Source organism: Thunnus albacares, chromosome 23, assembly GCF_914725855.1.
Source record: "Thunnus albacares chromosome 23, fThuAlb1.1, whole genome shotgun sequence".
NCBI lineage: Eukaryota > Metazoa > Chordata > Actinopteri > Scombriformes > Scombridae > Thunnus > Thunnus albacares.
Window position 1 is genome coordinate 18,813,503 of NC_058128.1, and position 21,467 is coordinate 18,834,969.

The 21,467-nt window shown below is 40.3% G+C and overlaps 2 protein-coding genes across 7 annotated transcripts in view; one reads left to right on the plus strand and one right to left on the minus strand.

The window, feature by feature from the left end:
• LOC122975607 (synapsin-3-like) overlaps positions 1-21,467 on the plus strand; it is a 117,124-nt gene that overhangs the window by 51,752 nt on the left and 43,905 nt on the right. The window lies entirely within an intron of this gene.
• Positions 468-19,667, minus strand: LOC122975609 (metalloproteinase inhibitor 3-like). Its single transcript, XM_044344132.1, is given in 6 exon segments — positions 468-2,351; positions 4,748-4,869; positions 7,474-7,585; positions 9,449-9,531; positions 19,065-19,205; positions 19,208-19,667. Coding segments are annotated over 6 exon segments (948 nt in total). The 5' UTR covers positions 19,500-19,667; the 3' UTR covers positions 468-2,153.

Below are 21,467 nucleotides of genomic sequence, written 5' to 3' on the forward strand. Positions count from 1 at the left end.
TATGTTGCATCTCAAAACCAATATTCATTGTTAAGAGGCCAACAGACTGAAGAGAGAAAAAAATAATAAGTTAACTTGAAAAAACCAAACATTTGAGCATTAAAGAGTTAAAAACTAAGATGGATTGAGGCATCTTTTGCTGAAAGCTGCATACTTTTATTAATTTCTCAGCTTTGGCATTTAATTAAATAGGGTAGATTAAAGTCACTGAAATCACATTACTATGAAATGATCAGGCATTTTGACATTTTCTTGAGTATCAGATAAAAGCCAATTGCTGTCTTCCTCCTCTCATCTGACTACAGTGAGAGTTTCAGTGTCCCATGAGGGTCTAAATGGAATTCTTACAAACTAAAACAGAGGGAAAACACAGAATTTTTGTCATTTTGGAATGGAAATGGAAAAATTTATCTCTTAAATAAAAAATTTCCCATTTTGAAAAATGTTCATGTTTGTTTTTTAGAGAGTTAGATGAGAAGAACAATACCACTCTCATGTCTCTTCTCGTCTAGCTCTTGGCAAGAAAGGGAATAGGTACATTTCCCAAAATGTCAAATTATTTCTATAAGACCTAATAATTATCACCTGTTGGCCTTCACAAACCAGCTAAAGTTTGTATCCTCAGTGCTGTGCGCCTTAGCGATGTTATGTTCTTTTAGTGTGAGTAATAAAAGGCCTGTTAACTCCATTTGAGGCAAATCTGTGTCTATTAATGGAATGAACTGAAGATACTGTACTGGGAAGAAATAAGAAATAAAACAGGTGAGGAAGAATGAATTTAGTGACAATATTGTTACTTCCATATATATATATATATATATATATATATATATATATATATATCCATTTCAAATAGTTAAATACAAAAAATTGAATATACACGTAAAAAATATCTCACTGTCTGAAACCTCTGCTTGTATTGTACTTTCATTGGATTGGTGGAGTACCAGTCAGCTGAACTATGATCAAGCTAAAAAAAAAAAAAGAAGTACCATAATCTTTAACTTGCAGTTGCTGGTTCTTCATTCTGGACGGTTGCACAGGATGTGGCCTGTAATTTTTTTTCTTTGAGGGGGTGGGGGTGGGGGAGGGGTAAATATACTGCACATCTATTGTTTGATCCAATAAACAGATAAATAAAGATAGGACAGAGGTCTCAGCTGAGTTGATAGTTCATTTCTGTAGCTTATGTTATGTACAACAAAAAATAAAATATCACCATCTCTGCAAAACATGAGCTCTTCCCTGTGTTGGCACTGTAATATACATTTTTAACATTTCTCTGATATTCATCAGTGCTCAACAGAAAGGGTGTTGTTTGCGATATAACTGCAAAAATAGTTAAACTACAAACATTCAGGGAAGTAGAGATACTACCATCCATAAAGACACATGTTACAGTAAAAACTGTGAACATAATCGATGTATACTTCACTGTGAAACAATACCATTTTCAAAATCGCTTTGTAGCCGAAATAAAGAGGTATAATTTTTAGAGATCATACCTCACATTGGCACTCGATCTGTGTTCTCGTTAAGATTCTTGTCTCTGTTCTACATTTCTGATGTGCAGAACTGCAGGAATCGCATGTTTCACAAGTGCAGTTCTGTAGCAACAATGTTGCAACTTTGGATCTCAAATTTACATAGTGAATACTGTTGACTGCACTTTTTTTCAAATTGAAATTCATGTGATTCTTCATCACTTTGTTATGAGAATCCTTGCTTTTTCAAAGGGGCAATAAGTAAAAATTTTGCACAAATTTTGATACCTACTGAGATTAGTTCTATTGATCAATAGATGTTGATCAAGGTCATACTGTTCTTATTGGCCCTTTAAATCTCTGTCTTTGTCGCCTTTTCATTACTACTGAACCCTAAAGAGACAGTTCGGTGCAATTCATGGTTTGGGAAAAACATCATAGACTTCAACTGGGCAATCTGTACAACAAAAAAAAAGGTATTGTTTTCTATCAGAAGTGCTACGAAACAGGCACTGTAATGGATTTGTTCTTTTCTCTTTTTTTGCTCCTTTAAAAGGGACAGTCACCCAGGCCAGTGAGCTTTAAGAGTCCTGTAATACTCTAGAAGTGATCAGGGACGAGACGGAGTCAAAAGGGCGGCAGTGGGTTTCGGGCAGGGTGCGTTCGGGTTCAGGGGTCGGTGGCGTTGATGATGGTTTTGTCGCGGGCGGCCAATCCCCGGTACCAGCTGCAGTAGCCCTCCTTCTGCTGGATGCAGGCGTAGTGCCGGGACTGGTAGCCGGGATAGCCGAAGTGGGACAGCATGTCCGTCCATAGGCACTCGTTCTTTGAGGTCACGAAGCAGGGCAGGTAGTGGCAGGGCTTAATCTACAGAGACACAGGCGAAACTAAAGATGTAGCCATGAAGCAGGAAACAAAACTGGAAGCTAGCCACAACTAGTGAAGACTCACTGTGTTTTAATAAACAGTGTGTGTTTTTTTTAAATGGTGTGTATTTCCCCAATTTTCCTTTTCTTGGCATGTCTCCCTAATAAGATCATTTGGTACCTTCAAACTTAAAAGAATTTAATTCAACTACACTTTAAAATCAAGTTGACTTTAAAGTAATGATTACAATTTTTGTGAAATAGGTTTTCTTGGCGATAGTTAGATAAGAAGATCGATACCACTCTCATGTCTGCGCGGTGAATATGAAGGTAGAATCAGCACGCAAGTTAGCTTCACTTATCTTAAGATGGGTACAGCTAGTCCAGTGCTTTTCAGAGTTATAAAATCAACATACCTTATCACAAATTAACAAGTTGTACCTTGTTTGTTTAACATGTTAATAAGTGAGCTGGTGGTTGGCTCTTTTTGCACAGAGCCAAGCTAGCTGCTTCTCCCTGCTTACAGTCTTTACACTTAAGTAATGACTGTAGCTTCACATTTAGCATACAGACCTGAGAGTGGTATCATTCTCCTTGTCTAAATCTTGGTAAGAAGACATTCCTTCAATGTTGCTGAAGGACGTATTGAGCTTATTTTCTTGCTGAAGCTAAATGTGATCAGTAGTATCATGTACCTTCAACAACAGTGAGTCTACAGTCTAGAAGTTTGTGCAAAGGTCAAAGTAGAATTAGCTTAATGAGCCATTATCATATGAAAGAATATCATAATTGTACAAGACAAAAGAGTTTAGAAAGAAAGTGAGTATACAGTCAATGATTTGGTTGGAATAGTAAATGGGGAACATGCACTTGGTGAAACATCTAAAACATGAAATCTCATCTTTGCTTTTCTCCTTTTTCCAGCTCTTGCTTTCAGTCATTTACTGCAGCAGATTGACAGATCAGATGTAAAAAAAAAAGGCAGCTTTTGAAATAACTAAGTGCAAAACATGCTCAGCATTTTCAAACTATCCAGTAAGCATACGCTGGCATTTGGATTCTTTGCGCTGTGGAAAGTTAAATGAACGTCAGCCGTCTGAAGCAGTGGTGTTTTTGTAGTTTCTAAATTATTAGTTTAGGTTCTACTCAGACGCTTTCGTGCGTCACACCTCCAGGTGCTCACACAAAAAGCTCACAAAAATGAATATACAGCATGAACTGACAGGAAGATTCACATAACTGCTCGGAGAGGTGATGAACGGAAGCGCTGTGTTTAGTGAAAGCAACACGAAGTCATCAGCTGCCAAGAGCTGCACTTATCTGGATGTGAATGAGCCTGCAAATTCAATTAGCAAGTTAAACGTACACTTCCCATTTTGGGTGTTTTTGTTATTCAAGGTTGGATAGAGAGTCTGTCCTCTACAGTTCAGAGATGTTCGACATAACTTCCTGGTTTGAGTGGTTTTAATGATCTGTGGAGAACAATTTTCTAACCGGCACGACACGCTTCCTGCGTTCCGCGCCGTTCATCATTATTTGTTGAGGAATGCGGAGGACGGGGGAGTGCGCTTAATAAGTGTGATGATGTTTATGCCCGCCTGTGCTTACTGACTCTCACACTGAAGCCTCGCTTGATCGATGGCCTTCTCTGGATGCCTCTGGGCTGCTGCCATGTACTGCCATGTATACACCGAACACGGTTTACAGGCGCTGGCCCGCACTGGGAACAAATAGGTCTCTCTGCTAATCCACTTAAATTGATAGGGGCCAATGGTGTTAGCAGATGTCCAGGATACGGCTGTACAGTAGGACGTTTACAAGGCGAACCAGCAGCTGCACAGCGGCAGGCTACATGTTTCAGTCACATAAAACTGGGATTGAGGACTTGGGTTGACTCCAGTGCTGATATTTAATAACTCCCAATGATAGTAATAAAACTTGTTTTCTCTCTGCTGTACATCCAAGAAGTCTAATACTGGAAATTATGCTCTGAAATGACCTCATAATTCATTCTCTGTAACTTTAATACTCTTGAGTTCAGCTACCACTACAGCCATGTAACCATGAAGGTTGTTTTAAGTATAAGTAAATGATTCTTCAGTATCTATTTTTTTGGCTAGTCATATTTTCAATCGAAGTTAAACAGTAGCATTACAGAGTCTGAATTGGTTTGACTCTTGACCTACAGAGGTACTAAGAATATTTAAAGTATTTCCTTCCTCTTGTAATCATTAATAAGCTCTCTAGTGGATTTTAAATAAGCAGTCAACCCATTGCAGCGGTTTCATGTTAGCTCTAACTCCTCCTCTTGATCCTCCTCTTGCCTCCTCTTCCCTCATCTCTGTGCGGCCGTTTGGCCTCCTTGTCCTTGCCAGGCGGCTGCTGGTTTCCACTCACCCTGCAGTTGCAGCCCAGCTGGTAGCGGTGGTTGATGCCTTTCTTCTGGGCCAATGAAAGGCGCTCCCACCGCTCGTTGAAGTTGCACAGCCCTGTGTAGACCTTGTCATCGTACACTCGCCCTGAGGGAAAAGAATCAAGGGAATTGGTTAACATGTTGAGTCACAAGTTAAATCCATAAACTATATTTAGTTTTGAAAAAGGGCATTTTTAAAGAGCCACTTGAAAACTTGGCAGCTTGGTGCTGTTTCAGAGACTCCTGGCATTTCATTCATGAATTGTGATTCTGGGAGTTTCATTCTTAAATTTTGATTTAAGGGTTAACACCTGATTCTAGTTTATCGAGGACTCTTTTGTAAACACAACTGTAGACAGGTGCTGACTAAACTCACATTCCTGGTTTATAAAAATGCAACTTGAAAGTAAACACATTTGATGACCTGCTGTTTGCTGCTCAGTATAAGAGTCTACGGCCATGCTAGTGGCGCTGTGAGGGTTGTACTTAGGCATGGTGATGCTTAGAGCGACATGCTAAGGATGGCATGCTAACATGCTCATGTTTAGCAGGTATAATACTATGTTCACCATCTTAGTTTAGCATGTTAGATATGCTAATTAGCACTAACCACTAACCACAGTTCTGCAGGTTTAAACCAAACTTTTGGAAAAAAAAACTATGATTGTATTCACCCATCCATCCAATAGCTGTTGAGACATCCACCAGAATTATAGTGTTTTCCAAGGCCTCAAAGAAGCCGATAACTTTAGTAATCTTAATGTCATTGACATTCACTTAAACAAAGCTGACATCACATTGTCTCATTTTGGGAAAAAAAATCATTTCTTTTACTTGAGCCACAAGGAACCAGAGCAGACGTTGTAGCTACGAATGCACTTGTGCTATTTCATTATTCGTCTAATTTCATAATCCTCCACATGTAACACTGGATACTGTAAACACACCACTCCAGCTATCCAAGTTGTTTATGTATGGTAAGACAATCTTAAACAGTAAGCCCATATTAAACCAACACCCCTATTTCTGAATATCCAAATGTCAGCAGACGTCTATTTTTAGTGCCGGACCGTTTGCGGCTTACCGACTCCTGAGACAGGTGCACTGCGGCGGCCCGCGAGCACTCAGGAACATCATGATTTGTCACCATACGTCTACTTCACCGTGTTGTCACCACGTGGGAATTTGGCAGCTCACAAATATGTGCTTCTTCGACCTGCTTGAACCTCCTGCTCGACCCACATCCCCGCACTGGGATTACTGGAGTCACTTGCAGGCTTATTATATGGTGTTGAGTGTGTGACATGCTCCTAAAATACTAATCAGGGCCGGAGCACTCAAGGCTTGATCAAAAGAGACTCCAGCAGCTCGTTTCACAGGCCCTGGTGAGTTTAAATTGCTCGTAATGCACTCCTGATCATATGCAGGACTTATTATAGATGCCCTAAGAGCAGCGAAAGACGACGGTGATGTCACTCGCACCCGGACTGGGTAAACATAGCCATTGTTGCCTGGCAACGCCAGCTTGTTCACTTGCACTGTGGGGTGTAGTTACAGTATTTACAGGTCGGGACTTAGCGACAGTTATATACACCAAGCACCGCAGGGTCCAAAGTAAACTGCACCTCTCTTGGAAATAGCAACTCATAAAGTGCTTTTGCAGGAAAATGCCAGCCACTTCCTTATGGCTGTTAATTACAAGTTGTGTGAGAACAAAAAACAGCTTTCTGCTTTTTTTGGCCTAAGAAGCTAAGGGAAATGGGTGGAAATGGATTTCGATTTGAGAGTTGTGTCATATCATATACTTATAAGTTCTAAAAAGTTTGTTTTAAAATATTTAACCCCCAAAACACCTTGTCCACAGTATCCGTGTCAACTTTCAAGACTGCTACAGAAGCAGTCAGGAACAGGGAACAGAAAATATGTGCCCTCATGTTTCTTTATTGTATACAGGAGCAGGTGAGTTTCCTAAATATATGTGTTTAACAATACAAGAAAAACAGGTTGTTTTATAGGCCCACAGTCTGCATCAGTGAATGAAACATTCTGTTCATGTGACCGAAGATCTGTGTTTAGGTCAGTCACATGATGACACCTGAGACAGTTCCATTAACTGAGGAAGTCTGTGGGATGTGGTCAAATGTAACTGAACCTTGATTTAAGAATATTTTCCCACAGATAGGTTAAGTATATTAGTTTGACTTTTGAAAATAAGCTGTGATAGACACATCATTTCCATAATTAAAGGGGAACTCAAATGGTTTAGTACTGCACTTCAGTACAGCCTCCTTCAATTCAGTATACTTCTTGCTGCTACAGCCTTACTGGATGTGGTATGACCAGTAGCTTATGGTGGCTAATGTTAGCAAACTTAAGATGAATATTGCTGTGTAAGGGACATTAGTGAGTCACCTCACTGACTTAATGACTCTACTTGTGCTACTGCTACACTGTTTTAGCATTTACCGCTATCCTGTAATTGTCTCTTGTGGCCACAGTGGCCAGAGTTCAGCAGACATTACACACTGGCTTTACATTTCTCATACTTGACAGTGGTGTACAACTGTCTCCATGGGCTGAGTAATATTTACAGTGACTAGTAAATTGACTTGGTGTGTAAAAAAGTCAGTTGAGTGCCCCTTTAATAAAGATTCAATCATCCACATACAAGCGTAAAGTAACACTCAAGGACATGTGACAGATAGCTTACCTGTGATCAGGTACTGGTACTTGTTGATGTCAAACTTGACGCCGCACAAACTCTCAGAGGCGTCTGTGTAAATGTGCTGCACATGCTGGACTTTCTCAAATCCTTTGTACATCTGCAAGACATGAGAACGATGTCTTAAGTTAAAAACCTGAAAAAAGTGCCATGTTGTATCCTCACCCTGGCACTGCACCCCTTACTCAACCTCTACACATAAATAATCAGGAATGAAAATGGCATGCTGGCTTCATCAGATGACATTCCTCAAGGAATGCCTCGCGGGAGAAAGAGTATTAGGCTCTGCCCTTAACTAAATCATAGATAACATGATTACGTTGTGTAATGTGCTTTGACTTTGATGCTGTTTTGGCAAGGTCATTGCTAAACCATGGACCACATCCCCCTCTATTCAGCTCAGGTATGCAGAGCCAGAAGCCAGGGTTTGCCCTGAGAACTGTTGTGTTTTCTTCAGTGTAATTTATTTGTCTAGGAACAACAGGAAATCCCTGTTTAGACGTGTCGCTCCCAGAAAAGCAGAACAAACTGTTACTTAAGCCCAGAACTGTGGAGGTTGGGGAAAGCCAAAGGCGTTTGTCTCATAGGATTTGTTGAAATTTGGAGGGAATTGCATTCTTTATTAGCCCACAAGTAAAACCACTGTTTGCTTTATAAAACAGCAGACTGTAATACAAACAAATAACCCAAGAGGTGCAAAGGTCACATCTGATTCCTGAGGATAATCCTTACAGTGATGATTGGTGTGCTTTACTAACAATAGGCCACTTAATACTTTTGTTACTAACTGGGATTGTAGTGATGCAGTGCATGACTCTGTTGAAATGTTTATACTCGGAGTGAGGAGTTTGGTTGAGCTGTAATGCCTGTAAGCCCACTAATCCTTCGGCCTGGCTCCTGTCTGAGCAGCAAGCCCATGTCAGCATCTGTCAGAAATATGCAGCGTTATGTAAGAATATAGAGGAAGTGAAGAACAGGCTTTCAGGCTAAGTACCACAAACTGCTTTTCAGCTATCACACAGAGGCTGAGGGGGCGGAGAGACAGTCTTGTAACTAAAGAGTTCCTGCAACATCCAGTGTATGACCGGTTGTATCTGCCTGTGCGGTTAAACAGGAGACCAAAAACTGGGATTTGACAGAAGGAAAATAAGGTTCATGTTAATCAACTCTTTCTATGCAATGACCTTGTGGTTACAATCACACATATAATATTCACTCAGCAGGGTATTCGTCCTGTGGTCAACTCTTATTGAACAATTGAAGTTTAACTTCCTATTCAAGAAGATTTTACATTTTTTGTAAGTTTGCAGACCAATTAAAAATTCAAACACATGTCCACAACAATGCAACCAAGGCTTGGTTGTAAATGTGAACAATGTGATCTGTCGGGAGGTCTGCTATAGAACAGCTTTTCTAATAGCAATAGTTGACATTTTGGGAACTACATTCATTCGCTTTCTTGCTGAGTGTTAGAAAGGATCGATACCACTCTCATGTCTGGGCACCAAGTATATAGCTAAAGCCAAAAGGCAGTTTGCTTAACTTAGCATAGACTGCAATACTGGAAGCAGGATGAAAACAGCTAGCCTGGTTCTGTCCAAAGTTCAAAAATTACACCTACCTGCATCTCTAAAGCTCACTAATTAAAACACTGTATCATAATGTAATAAACATAACTGTAAAACGTTGTGGTTTTATGGGATACAACATGTTAATTACCAAGCTTTATAGGTGTTGATTAGGCTAACTGTTTCCCCCTGCTACCTGTCTTTATGTTAAGCTAATTACCTTCTGGCAGTCCATACTTCCTGCACAAACATGAGAGTGGTATCAATCTTTTTATCTCACTCTTGGCAAGAAAATGATTAAGTGCATTTACCAAAATGTCAAACTAATTCTTTAAAGCTGGAAGAGATTCAGTGTCTTGCTCAGCAGCACCTCAGCACAGGATTCAAGCTCTCACCTTCATTTGCTTGACTGTGTAGCGCATCGTTCCAAAAGGTCCATCTCTCAGGAGCTTCTTGCCCACCACTTTAGCACGGATCACTGTGGAGAGAGGAGAGAGGCTGGTCAGCCACTTTGAGATGATCAGAACAAACTGTCACATTCCTTTGACTTCGAGCTGTCTTCCTCAATCCATTAAATAACACACTGCCTTGGCCAGTAGGAGGCATTAGTAACCCCCCCCAAATAAATACCATTTCAGGACCAGGTTGGCACCACAGTTAATCCGTTTATCCGATTTTCTGCATTACTGCTGTTTGCCAAGGAGGGCAAATGGGGAAAAAAAACTCTAAAGGGATGTTTGAGTGTGATACTGAAATTAGAGGAGAGGCCCTGTCCATGTATTATAAAAGCAAGGCTTCATTCATGCTGTGCTGATTTGTTGCTCACAGTACAGGAGACAGCACATCCACTTTTTGTACCTTGGTTTTGATTTTGTAGATTTATTATCCAGATCAAAATTGGGAAAAACGTGACTCCAATCAGCTTTATGCTGGTTAAAAACAACAGAACTTGCATGGTGTGTCTCCTCTGTTTAAACAGACTGCCTTCTATACTGGGATCAGGGCTTGAAAAAGATCTTATCTGTGTGCAGGACCCTCATGTAAACGTTGGCGAGGTGGAAACGCTCAGTGGCGACTTTGATTTGTTTGCTTTCCCTCATGTTGGAGTAAGGGGGCTTATTGTGGAAGGCTGGGAGCGGGGAGTGTAGAAATGAGTGATAATTTGAGCCGGTGAATAGAGCCTAAGCAGACCTGCGGGTCCTGCATAAGCGATCAGTCCTCTGTGAAGTTCACCTGCTGCCCACAGCCAGGAAGCCGCAGACACAACTAACACTGGCCATGTTTGTTATCTCCTCACAGTGGAATTTCCTTCCCACATTCTTCGGGGGCTCACATTCCCCAGAAATGAAAAAAGTGAGAAGCCTTTCATTCTTTCTGACTGGAGAAAGAAATGAGGCATGTGGCATCTTCTGTTTGGTCTGTATTTGTCTAGCTGCCCTACTTCCAGGCAAATGGAAATGGGCATAAAAATAAGACTCAAACAGGAAGCAGTTACAGCATGGCCACCCAAAAGTGGCGACCACAATTTGTTTTGGACATGAAGACCCAGATTTGAACCAAGAATTTATTTGAATAACCCCAAAAGTCTTTATTTTTAGCCAGTATGAACAAATAAAAGAAATTTAGCCATCCAGCAGTTAACAGAGTGTTCTCTAATTTGGTAATATTAGAGAAATGTTTCTGATCGTTGATGAAAAAGCAAAAAACTGGGGATAGTTCTTTGTTTTCATGAAGTAGACTAAAATCTAGCTTCAACCATCCATTAAAAACGCAGCACTACAGAACTGCAAAACGGAAAAAGCTTTCAAACTGCATGTGACGGTCCAAGTCTTTAGTGGAGGTGTTTTTTTTTCCACCTGCCAGCAATATATTATCAATCACAAACTTTACTGACAGTTTCACAAGAACTCACACACAGCCAAGTAAAATTCAGGTCATTTCAGATCTGTCGGTATCAATGTACCGACCTTCCGTCTGCCCTCCGCTTTCTGAACTGTCATAATAAATTGCTGCAGAGCATTTGATCCATTAATCTGTCAACTCTCTTAATATGAACCCAGGAGTGCTATTACCTGATCGACCTCTGGCTAAATTTACCTAAATTCTGTCTGACAGATGTTTGGCGGAGCAATTATAGAGGAACCAGAGCACAATTACAGAGGAATGTGCGGATATAATAGGATACTTTTGCCTCCGTTAAATACACTGCTGTCGTTATTTTCAAGTGTCACCCCAAAGTCTAGTTTCCTATGCTGCCCTGACCTCAAAACCACCCTCAGGAGAAACAAATGTTAGTGTTTGAAGGACTACAGGTCAGCTGATTCAACTGAAGTACATCCAGATAGGACCCCTCTTGTTGGACGGCAGCCACTAATTGGCCAGTGATGGTGCCATCACCCAAAGGAATGCGTGAAAGGCCTCAGCTGCTCCGGAGACAGAGGATTTGTGTCATTCCCCCTGAGTGACCCCTTGGCCTTCTCTCCATTCAGCGGTTATATTTACATACAACCTCTGGGCTGCCTGCTCACGTCAAAAAGTCTACATTACGAGTGTTTATCTAACCCAGTTTCATAAAGTGATTTCACGTCACCTTATTCAACTAAATACTATGGACATAGTGTGTAGGCCAGTGTTGCTCAGTATACCGATACTAGGTATCGCAATACCCCCCATTAATAATAAAAAACATTTTAAAAAATGTAAGTTCTATTTTACTCCATTACTTTTCTTGATGTTTTAGGTTTTTGCTGTGGCATCATTTCAGTATTGATATCGAGATATGTAGGCAGGTATCATATTGAAGTCGTAATTTTGATATCATGACAACACTAGTGTAGATAAGAGTCTTATTTCTTCAGTCTGTTCTACCTCTTTTTACATACCCCTTGTACTTAAACTACCTATACATGTACATATTTCTTTATATACTACCTCATAAATGATTTATATTCACCAATTCCTACTTTCGTATTTTATTGAACTCCTATTGACATCACTGTTCCCCCATAGAGACGATAATCTGATCAGATTTTTGTTTTTTTAGTGTCCTTAAGCTTCAAGCCTCTGGGTAGGCATTTCCCTTGGCAGCGGTTGACTGAAATCTGAGCGCTAACATTGCTAGAACACAAACACTAGATCTTTGTTTCATGTTATTTCAACACCTGCTGAGTCATTTTGATTAATTACCACCTTGCCAAAGTTATGCGAAAAATTTGTTTTCACTTCAGTTTGTCTTTCAACTTTAAATTATGCAGTTAATGTTAAGGTTAAGGGTACCACTGGGGTCAAATGACCTAATTAATAGTATAGTTGAGTTGAAATATCTATCAGCTACTCCACACTGTAATGTCTTTCTCCCTCTTACTTTGTTTAACACAAGGAATTACAGGCTAGTGGTGTGACGCACAAGGATTCTTCTTCTGCAGAGGACCTGACACATTTTCAAGAGTGGGAGGCTTTTTCGTGATAAGAGAGGTAACCAGGGTCTGACAAAAAAAGGAAGTGAATTCATTTCACTCAGTATCTCTTGCCTAAAGCAAGGGATTATACAAGCGTGAATGCAAACGCTTAATCTTAAATTGAGCATGTAATTTAGTTAAACATTCATTTCAGCCTACGTACAATGTTGCAAACTGTAGGCATGACAAGAATAAGGTTTCTCATTTGTGTGTGTGTCTATGTGTGTGAGAGAGTGAGAAAGAAAGCGAGGCACAGGGCGGGTGACGGTGATTTTAGTATGCAGAAAGTGGTCCAAGTTTGAGGAGGTGAGTGGGAGGAAGAGGAATTCTCAGGACGACACACTACCACGCTCAAAAATAAACACTGAAACTGAATCCCTGCTGTAGAGGTTTGTATCAGATGGAAAATGCTGGAGTGGAAAGACTGTTACGTACACTTACTGGTCGGTGAAATGCAAAGGTAGCGTCTGAAGCAAACAGTTCTCATCACTACCTCTGATACCACAGAAGCTTGTTTCTGCCACACTAGAGACAATTTAAAGTAAGACTATACTGTGACTTTTGATGAACATATTGCAGTGTAACAGTGCAACAAGTAGAAAAGAGTCAAAGCCAGCTGAGTAATTCAGTTACACAAATAATTTAAGTTAGCTAAAGTTTGTGTTACGTTAGCTAACGTTAACTTGGTCGTACCGGAACACGTAGTACCAGAACCAAGTAATACCAGTGTATTGAATTGAGCAAGAGCACATTTTGTTCATCAAATCAACTTCTGTAATAAATCAAATCTACACACAGAAAAGGGTTAAAACAGCTACACATTTTAGCTACAATGTGACAAAAGTCTTGTGTGACAAAAGATAAAATATTTACTTTTATCTTCTTTGGTGAGGTTATATGTTTCTTCTTCACTTCATGTTTCTGTTGTATCAAAGCGTGGGAATTTTTAACCAACTAGTCATTTAAATGCAAATGTCATGCTAGCTGACCTGCAAAATGCTAGTTGTGGATGCTAAAATTGGTGCCTTTAGTAGGCTTTGGCCAAAGTAATTTAAATGAATTGCTTCACAACAAAGGCCTGTCTCCAAATTAGAGAGTATCCATGAGTGCACTGAAAAAGAGTCATAACCAACACCTCAAGCTCTGTCAGTTGGCCCAGCCCCATCTTTGCATCCCTGCTACCTCTGCTTTGCATTTCTCTTATTATCTTGCCTTCTCTTTTTATCTCTTTCACTGACTTGCTGCATCTCTTGCTCGTTGGCTGCCTGTCTCCTTTTCTTTTTAGACCAATTGGTCATATGATTACATAACCTTTTCCGTGTCAGTTATATTAAATTAATTGCAATCTTTAGTCTTGCTTGGATTATCTAGCATACTGCTGTCTTTTGTAAAAATCTGACTTTACAGTTTATAGGCCACCATAGATATAAGTGATGGTTGATATAGGTCACTAATTACTTAATGGCACCTTTAAAAATACAACTAAATGCAGTTAAAATCCCCTGTTTAGGGTTAGTGCTTGTATTTTCATGAGTATGTGTTAGGCTGATGTCCATCTCCCCTTTGCTGGCCTCCTGCTTGAAACAGTGAAACCCTGAGCGGCTGTGTGGTCATCAGAGAAGGGAGGGCTGGGCTGGAGATTTAATACGCCTGGCTCAGGGGACAAACATCTCAGGCTTGTATGGAATCCAGAACCTTTCACATCTCAACGTATTTTAACACACTTTTGGGAAAACCGTGGATATCTGATCCAAGCTTACATAATGCATCTCATAACATAGGAGTCCTGGCTTCGCTCAGGTTATCACCTGCCACCTGTTGACCTGCAGATGATGAAGCGGAGATCGCCTGCCAGAGGGAGTAGTGATTTAAGTAAACGCTACAGTACATAACTCATTAACAGCAGGAGGAGGAGGATGTATTGGTACCAGGCGAGTGCCGTCACAAAGCCCTAGGCCACGCAACACTCTAAACCCACTATGCTGTACTTGTTTGACAAAGCTCTTCTATACAGAGCAAAATACCAGCAGCAGGGCAGGATCTGTTTCTCTCAATGCGTGATCCTCAATCCTAAACCGAGCATAACCACATATCATGCTAATCCTCAGCAACTGACCTGGTTCACGGTGCAAGCATGTAAAGGTTTGCTCCTGTCACCCCGAGCGCTTGGGAACGAGCGTCGTTATGGAGTGATATTAAATCTCAGGGTCAAAGTTTACTGCCAGGCCTCTAATCTTGCTTTCGGTGAGCTATGGAAAAACAAGCCCTGTTCATTTCCACTTGTGAATGGGCCGCTTTAACTCAGCTGCTTAATAGCAGCCAACTAGGTCTCTGCACAAGAAAGCAGTCAGGTCACTGCCTGGTGTTCAGGTATGTAGCAGGGAAACAGACTGGATGTGTTGACCCTGTTCAGGACAGAGCTTAGCCAATCAAATGCACCGTAGAACCTTTCCCTCTAATATTTCTCTAAATAAAATTTTTAAAAAAAATCACAAAAATTACATCTTACGAGTGAATACTTAAATGTCAACTCAAACAAATCTACTCAAATGTATTCCAGGCCAGCAAACCAAGGGAAGAGCAGACACTACAGCAGTCTGTTATTAGAGCTCAGAGACAAAAAAAACTGTTAAATATTTTTTATTTAAAATTTTCAAATAAAGAGAGACAAACTCCAATAACCAAATTTCCAACACTTTAACCTAATTGTGATTCATCCATTGAAGTGCCTGCAGATGATTATGGGTCAGGGCCAAGAAAACAAGAGCAAAACGCTTTGAACTGAACAACGGCTTTTAAATTGGGAAGATTCAGGCCTGTCGCCTTTGATGTCGACAGTGAGAATTACAGGGTTTCTCCCATGCTGCGTTAGCATTTCAACCCCATACTTTTTTGTTTTCCACCTCTTCATGTTTTAACCAAGTTTAGTGATGCAAACAGAACTGCAAGTTTTAGTTGCGACACCTGAAGTTTAATATGTCAAGGATATGCAAATCAAATCATTAGCCCGGGGATGTAACAAGTATTTTCAGCCAAACATGATGAAATTACAACATCATCAAAGGCTAGATCAAACCATTCAGGCTTCCAGCACAGATCATGACAATCTGGACCTTTGTTTACTTCAGTTAAGGAAGTCCAGGAAAAAGGATTTCTTGACCCAGATTAATGAATGTTACTATCTGTGTGACCTTTTTTTGCTCTGCGTCCCACTACTGTTTCAGAAGTGTTTCCCTCAGATGTATAAGAGGGAACCGCAAGCATTCAAAGCACACCTTGAGCTAAGCCGGGACCTTGGAAATGGGATTTGTGGGGCTCCTAACTGATCACTGCCCCCATTGAAGTCAGTCCTAGATTCTACACTGGCAAGTTTCAGCTGGTGCCAACACCATGAGCTATCTGAAGATCTGAAAGACCTTGAAAGGCATTGCATGAGTCTTTGTGGAAGCTGCATTTTCACTCACTCCAAACAGGTCACTTGGCTGAAGATGCAGGCTTGAGGGTTACCAAAGAGCAAGAGACACAGAGTGGCCGTTTTGGATCCTTAAAGTCACAATATCTGTGTACTATTTGAGGGGATTCCTTTTATAAAAAGGTGTGACTGAAGGCTGGCAAGCTGAACCTGCACCTCCTCCCCTCTGCGATTGACCAAAAGATTCACCAAAGCATCATCATAAGTTCCCACCAATGCCAGAACTGAAAGAAGTGACTGAACACCAACAAAAGATACACTGATTGTGTCCTCCAAATTTGGGCAAAAGAAGCCTTTCACAGCAGCATTTGGAGGAGCCTTTGGAAAAGGAAAGCCTTTTAGAGCGACTATGATGTATTGAGTCTTGAAATAGGCCACTGCTAATGAAATGGTATTTTGAAGGCATGTTGTGACTTTAATGTCAAGTATTTTGTCTTGGTGCGGAGCGATAATTCAAAAGTGTTATTCAACAGAGGATCAGTTAGGAAGGGAAAAGCGGTTTTATCTCACAGGAAGGGTAATAAAGGCAAGATTGTTCAGACATATGTTATATCGTTAGTTATCAAGGGTTTAAATTTTCACCTATTCCTATGGTGTGAGGTCATAATTGAAACAATACTTAAACATTTTAGAAAATATATTTATTCTCTTTGTTGGCAAAAGTTAGATGAGAAGATCAATACCACTGTCATGTCTGTATGTTAAAAATAACCTGCAGCTAGTTAGCTTAGCTTAGCATAAAGACTGTAATCAGGGGTAAACAGCTAGCCTGGCTAGTCAAAGGCAACAAAATTCGCCCACCAGCATATTTTAAGTTCACTAATTAACAAGTTATATCTTGTTTTTTTAATTCATATAAAAATCAAAGTGTAAAAGCTAGCTTATCCTAGCGTAGCGAATGGTATCAATCTTCTCATCTAACTTTTGCAAAAAAGCGAATAAGCATATTTCCCAAAATGTCAAACTATTCCTTTAAGGATACAGTGGTACCTGTAAGAATAAGAAATTAAATTTGCACATAGAATTACAAAAAAAAAAATTCTTATTCTGTAGGCATCTAAACATGAAAAAGTCTTTCATTTCATCATTTTAAAGCATTTGTAATCCATCACCATTATCAGCCTCTAGTGGTGATCAGTAGTAAGTGCAACATCATTAGAAGTGACATGAGTTATGTCTGTGTGTGTCTGTGTCTGTGTGTATAAGGGGGAGTTGCTGCAGAAAGTAGCACTTCCCTTGTGAGTCGACACTAGGCGATAGGGCGAACACATGGGCTACACACATGGCTGCAGTGTGTGTGTGTGCTCGGTTTAGACTGAGAGGTTATTGTTTGATTGTGGGTTAGGGTTTTAAAGTGCCTCATGATGGTTTCACGTTTTGGGGTCAAATTATATTATAAGTAAAATAAAAGATATTTAGAAGAAATAAAATAGAAATAAAAAAAAAAAAGCTTCTGCCTTTGCCAATGTGTGTGTGTTCCTGTCCTGTGTGTGGCTTTAACTGGCAGGTGATTAATCAGGGAAGCTCATGCTACTACACAAGAAATCAAAAGCCCTTCTGTCCCATCTGAAAGATTTACGTGCCCCCAAGATGACCCAAAACACCATCTCTCCCAACAGGGCAGATCAGATAATCCCCAGGTCTTTACCAGTGTTTTCTAAAAACAGAGGCCAGGTTGGACTGGCGTTCCAGGCTAAGCCGAATCCTTAATTCATATTATTGTGGGGAGTCAGTGAAAGCATAAGCAGGCAGTAAAACAAGCCATCTTAACCCCCTTCACTCGTTGTTTATGAACCAGAGGATGGGAATATCTGAGTTACAACCAGGTGGCTGTCTGGCAGAGAAATACCAGAATGTGCAGATAAATAACCAGGATTTAAAACATCTAAGCTTACTGTGTCAATTCACACCATGTGCTGATGCTACCACAGAGAACAACCCAGTAGCATGAAAAGATTCAGTTTTAGTTAGATGTAAATGTTCTGCCAAGCCAAAAGCAAAAACCTTTGATGAGAATGAAAACCAAACCTAATGTGCTGCTACCTCCAAACGCAGTAACAATTTTTAGGCATCAGTGTAAGAGATTCTCAGGAATGTTGAGTTACGGTCATTAAGCCAGAAAGGGTGGGGAAAAAAAACATGATCAGAGTGCTGAGTGGCAGTGGAAGTGAAGAGAAGTGACATGCTCTGCTAATGTGCAAGTCCTGAAAGCCTGTGAACTAAATCAGGTTGGTGAAAAGTATAAACAACTGGTCCCTGAACTGTCTCCAGGAATCCATCAGGAATGTCCTGATGTCTTAAATAAAATCAAAACGTGATCAGTTTGGGTCATTTTAGGGATCTGGCTTGAAAAGGTTTGCCTCAGCATCACTGGTGTTACTGACTAAAAATATATAATGTGTGTAGGGCTGGGAAATATATCGATATTATATCAATACCGTGATATGAGACTAGATATCTCTTAGATTTTGGATATCACAATATCGTGATGTGGCATAAGTGTTGTCTTCTCCTGATTTTAAAGGCTTTACTAACCAGCAGTTCAATTACTTGACTTTACCCACATAACTGATGATTATTTATCAAAAATCTCATTGTGTAAATATTTTGTGAAAGCACCAATAGTCATCCCGACAATATTTGGTCTTTGGTTAAAAAAAAATCGTGATTTGAATTTTGTCCATATCACCCAGCCCTAAATGTGTGTTATATTTTAAGATAGTTCCATTAAATAGTGAAAAAGCACTTGACTCTAATGTGCCACAGTATATTATGCGACACTATTCACACACACTATTCTGAAAATGAAACAAGCAGAAGTTAAAGTTCTGGTGTAAACAGTGAGTGAAAGTACGCAGTAGTGTCCCCACAGAACCTCATTGCAACATATTATGTTTTCTGCGCAGCGCCAAGACAGATTTAACTGACAACCTGAAACTTCAACGACGTGCATACAGTCTTCTGTCCTCTACTGACTGACAGGCAGCACTTATATCTCAATATCTGCTCTCTGTACCGGGGTTAAAATTCAAATGCACTGAGTTACAGCAATAAAAAGGTCGAGATTAATCTGTTTCTCACCGATGTCGGAGTTGCAGAAGGCGTCTTGCGGGTGCGTCAGAGCGCACGAGCAGCCCTCCGTCAGCTGGTTAACCTGCAGGCTGCTGAAGACAAACAGCAGGCTGATCAGGTGCTGGTACACTGACTGCATTTTTCCAAACTTTCCAAGTGCTGTCTGCTGCTACTGTAATAAACTGTATGGAGTCCGCCTGGGTCCGCTCCTGTTCTCTGCTGCGGTAGTAGGCTGTGTATATAATGTCCAAGGCTCTGGCTGGTTGTTGTCGAAGTTGCTTCTCGCCTCGCTTGAGCGCTTCTCCCTGATCCCGGAGAGCCGCACAGCCGTACATATAGCGCGCCCGGACACACGTTCACGCCCCTCTCCACCTCTGCAAGTCGCAGGCGGGGCGGCCAATCAGCGGCCGGTGATGCCATCAGAAATAACAGACGCGATGACATACTGGAACTTTACCCTGCTTCGTCTTATTTTCCCAGACTGGCTGAAAAAAGTATGAAAAAAACCTGGTTAGACATGCAGAATGTTTCAAGGGAGCACAGAAATAAAAATGTATAAGACTGGCGGGAAATATTATTTGTGCATACTGGAACTTGCCGGTCATTTTTTCCATATTGCATAATAAAATAACAAAAGCATAGTACAACTATAAATGACATACATCCCACAGTATGTAGTGTAGTAATATACAGTATTAGACTAGAATAGAGCATAGATAGATTTACTTTTCATTCCACAAATTTTATTTGGCAGCAAACACTTTTCAGATTAAAGATTTTACATTTGAAAACATATAAACTCATGAAATACAACACACAGTTAAAGATTAAACCAGTGGTTCCCAACCTTTTTGGGTTATGACCACTTACAAAAAAGCTGTTTATAGGCTGTCTCTGAGTTGTAAGTAGTTCCACCAAACAGACATTTCCCCTCTTAACTTCTCACATGCTTTTATTTAGACTGTGTTTAAAGCCGAAACAGGTTAAATTATCCATTATTTCACAAAAAAACAAAGATAAGAGGAATGTAAAAAAAAAAAATTAAAAATACAAATTTGTGTAGCAGAACTGTTTTTTCTTCTTCCCTATCCCATTAATCATCTTATCTCTACCCATCAGATTTATCTTGAGACCATTAGGATGGGGCCAGATAGATAGATAGATAGATAGATAGATAGATAGATAGATAGATAGATAGATAGATAGATAGATAGATAGATAGATAGATTAGTTAAAAAAGCCTTTTCTTTTTGTTCACATCTTACCGAGGAGTCTCAGTTAGTCATCCTGCCCACCCTCTAACGCCCCCTTAATTAGTAATACTTACAGTCAATACGTGCAGCCAGACTCCTTCAGTCTGCAGCACCAATCAGTGGCAACCAGAAGATTGCTTACTCTCTGTGAGAAACTGTGAGAAACAATAGCCGTGAAGGCAAATGAAGGTCCTGGTTCTCTTTCAGATATACGTAGGGTCTTCATCGTGGATGACCCTATATCTAATGTAAAGACAATTACCACTACCTGTGCCTGAGCTTGCAGGCAGCGTTCACAGCCTCATTTAGATTTTATTCTGAAATGGATTGATTCAAGTTACTTGCAGGGCACGATCAGTCTACTTAGTCAAGTAAACTCTCTTTTCTCCTCTTTCGGACTATGTTCATGGACCTGAGTGGTGCTGCGTTATCGCTGCAGAGGCTTATCTGCAGAGACTGAGGGAGCTATGTAAAGGGCTGACGCTACTAACAGTTACATAACCAAGCCAGAAATAATCAGGTTGAGGAATTATGACCCTTAATGTGTCTTCATTAACAGTTATCTCCATTTAGAGTACCTGCATGGTAGGCTAAAGACTTTATTTTGCATGGAATTGATAAGCATGTTCTGTAATATTGCTCAAATTTTCAAACTTCTGTTTTAAAAGTGAAAGGATTCAGTTCAAAGTAACAGCTGGAAATTCAGACTGCTTTTCTCATGAATTTGATGTTAGTGCGTCTGGCAAATTAGGTACTTGGTCGGCCACTTGAAGACTGTTTTTAGAAAGATAAACTTCAGGTAATAATGCAACAAACAGGATATGTTGCTGTATACATGTTGCACATGGAAAATGTCTTGAATGCTTTCACAGTTTCCATTCACCCTTGACCCATGAGTCAGAGTCACATCAAGAATTCATCATTTGCTATGTGTTAGTACTTTCACTATAACCACGATAACAAGCCATTGTTTATTCAGCGGTGCATTCAGGTGCTGTACATCAAAATACAGATAAGTACAACATCTGTGGAAAATCAACATCATCATCATCATCCTGAAAGTCATGTTTAATCAGGGGTACGGTCTCGCCTGAAGGTCCAGAGCAGGTTGGATGGCTGTAACAGCTCCAACAGACGTCAAGCGGAAATGCGTCAGCTG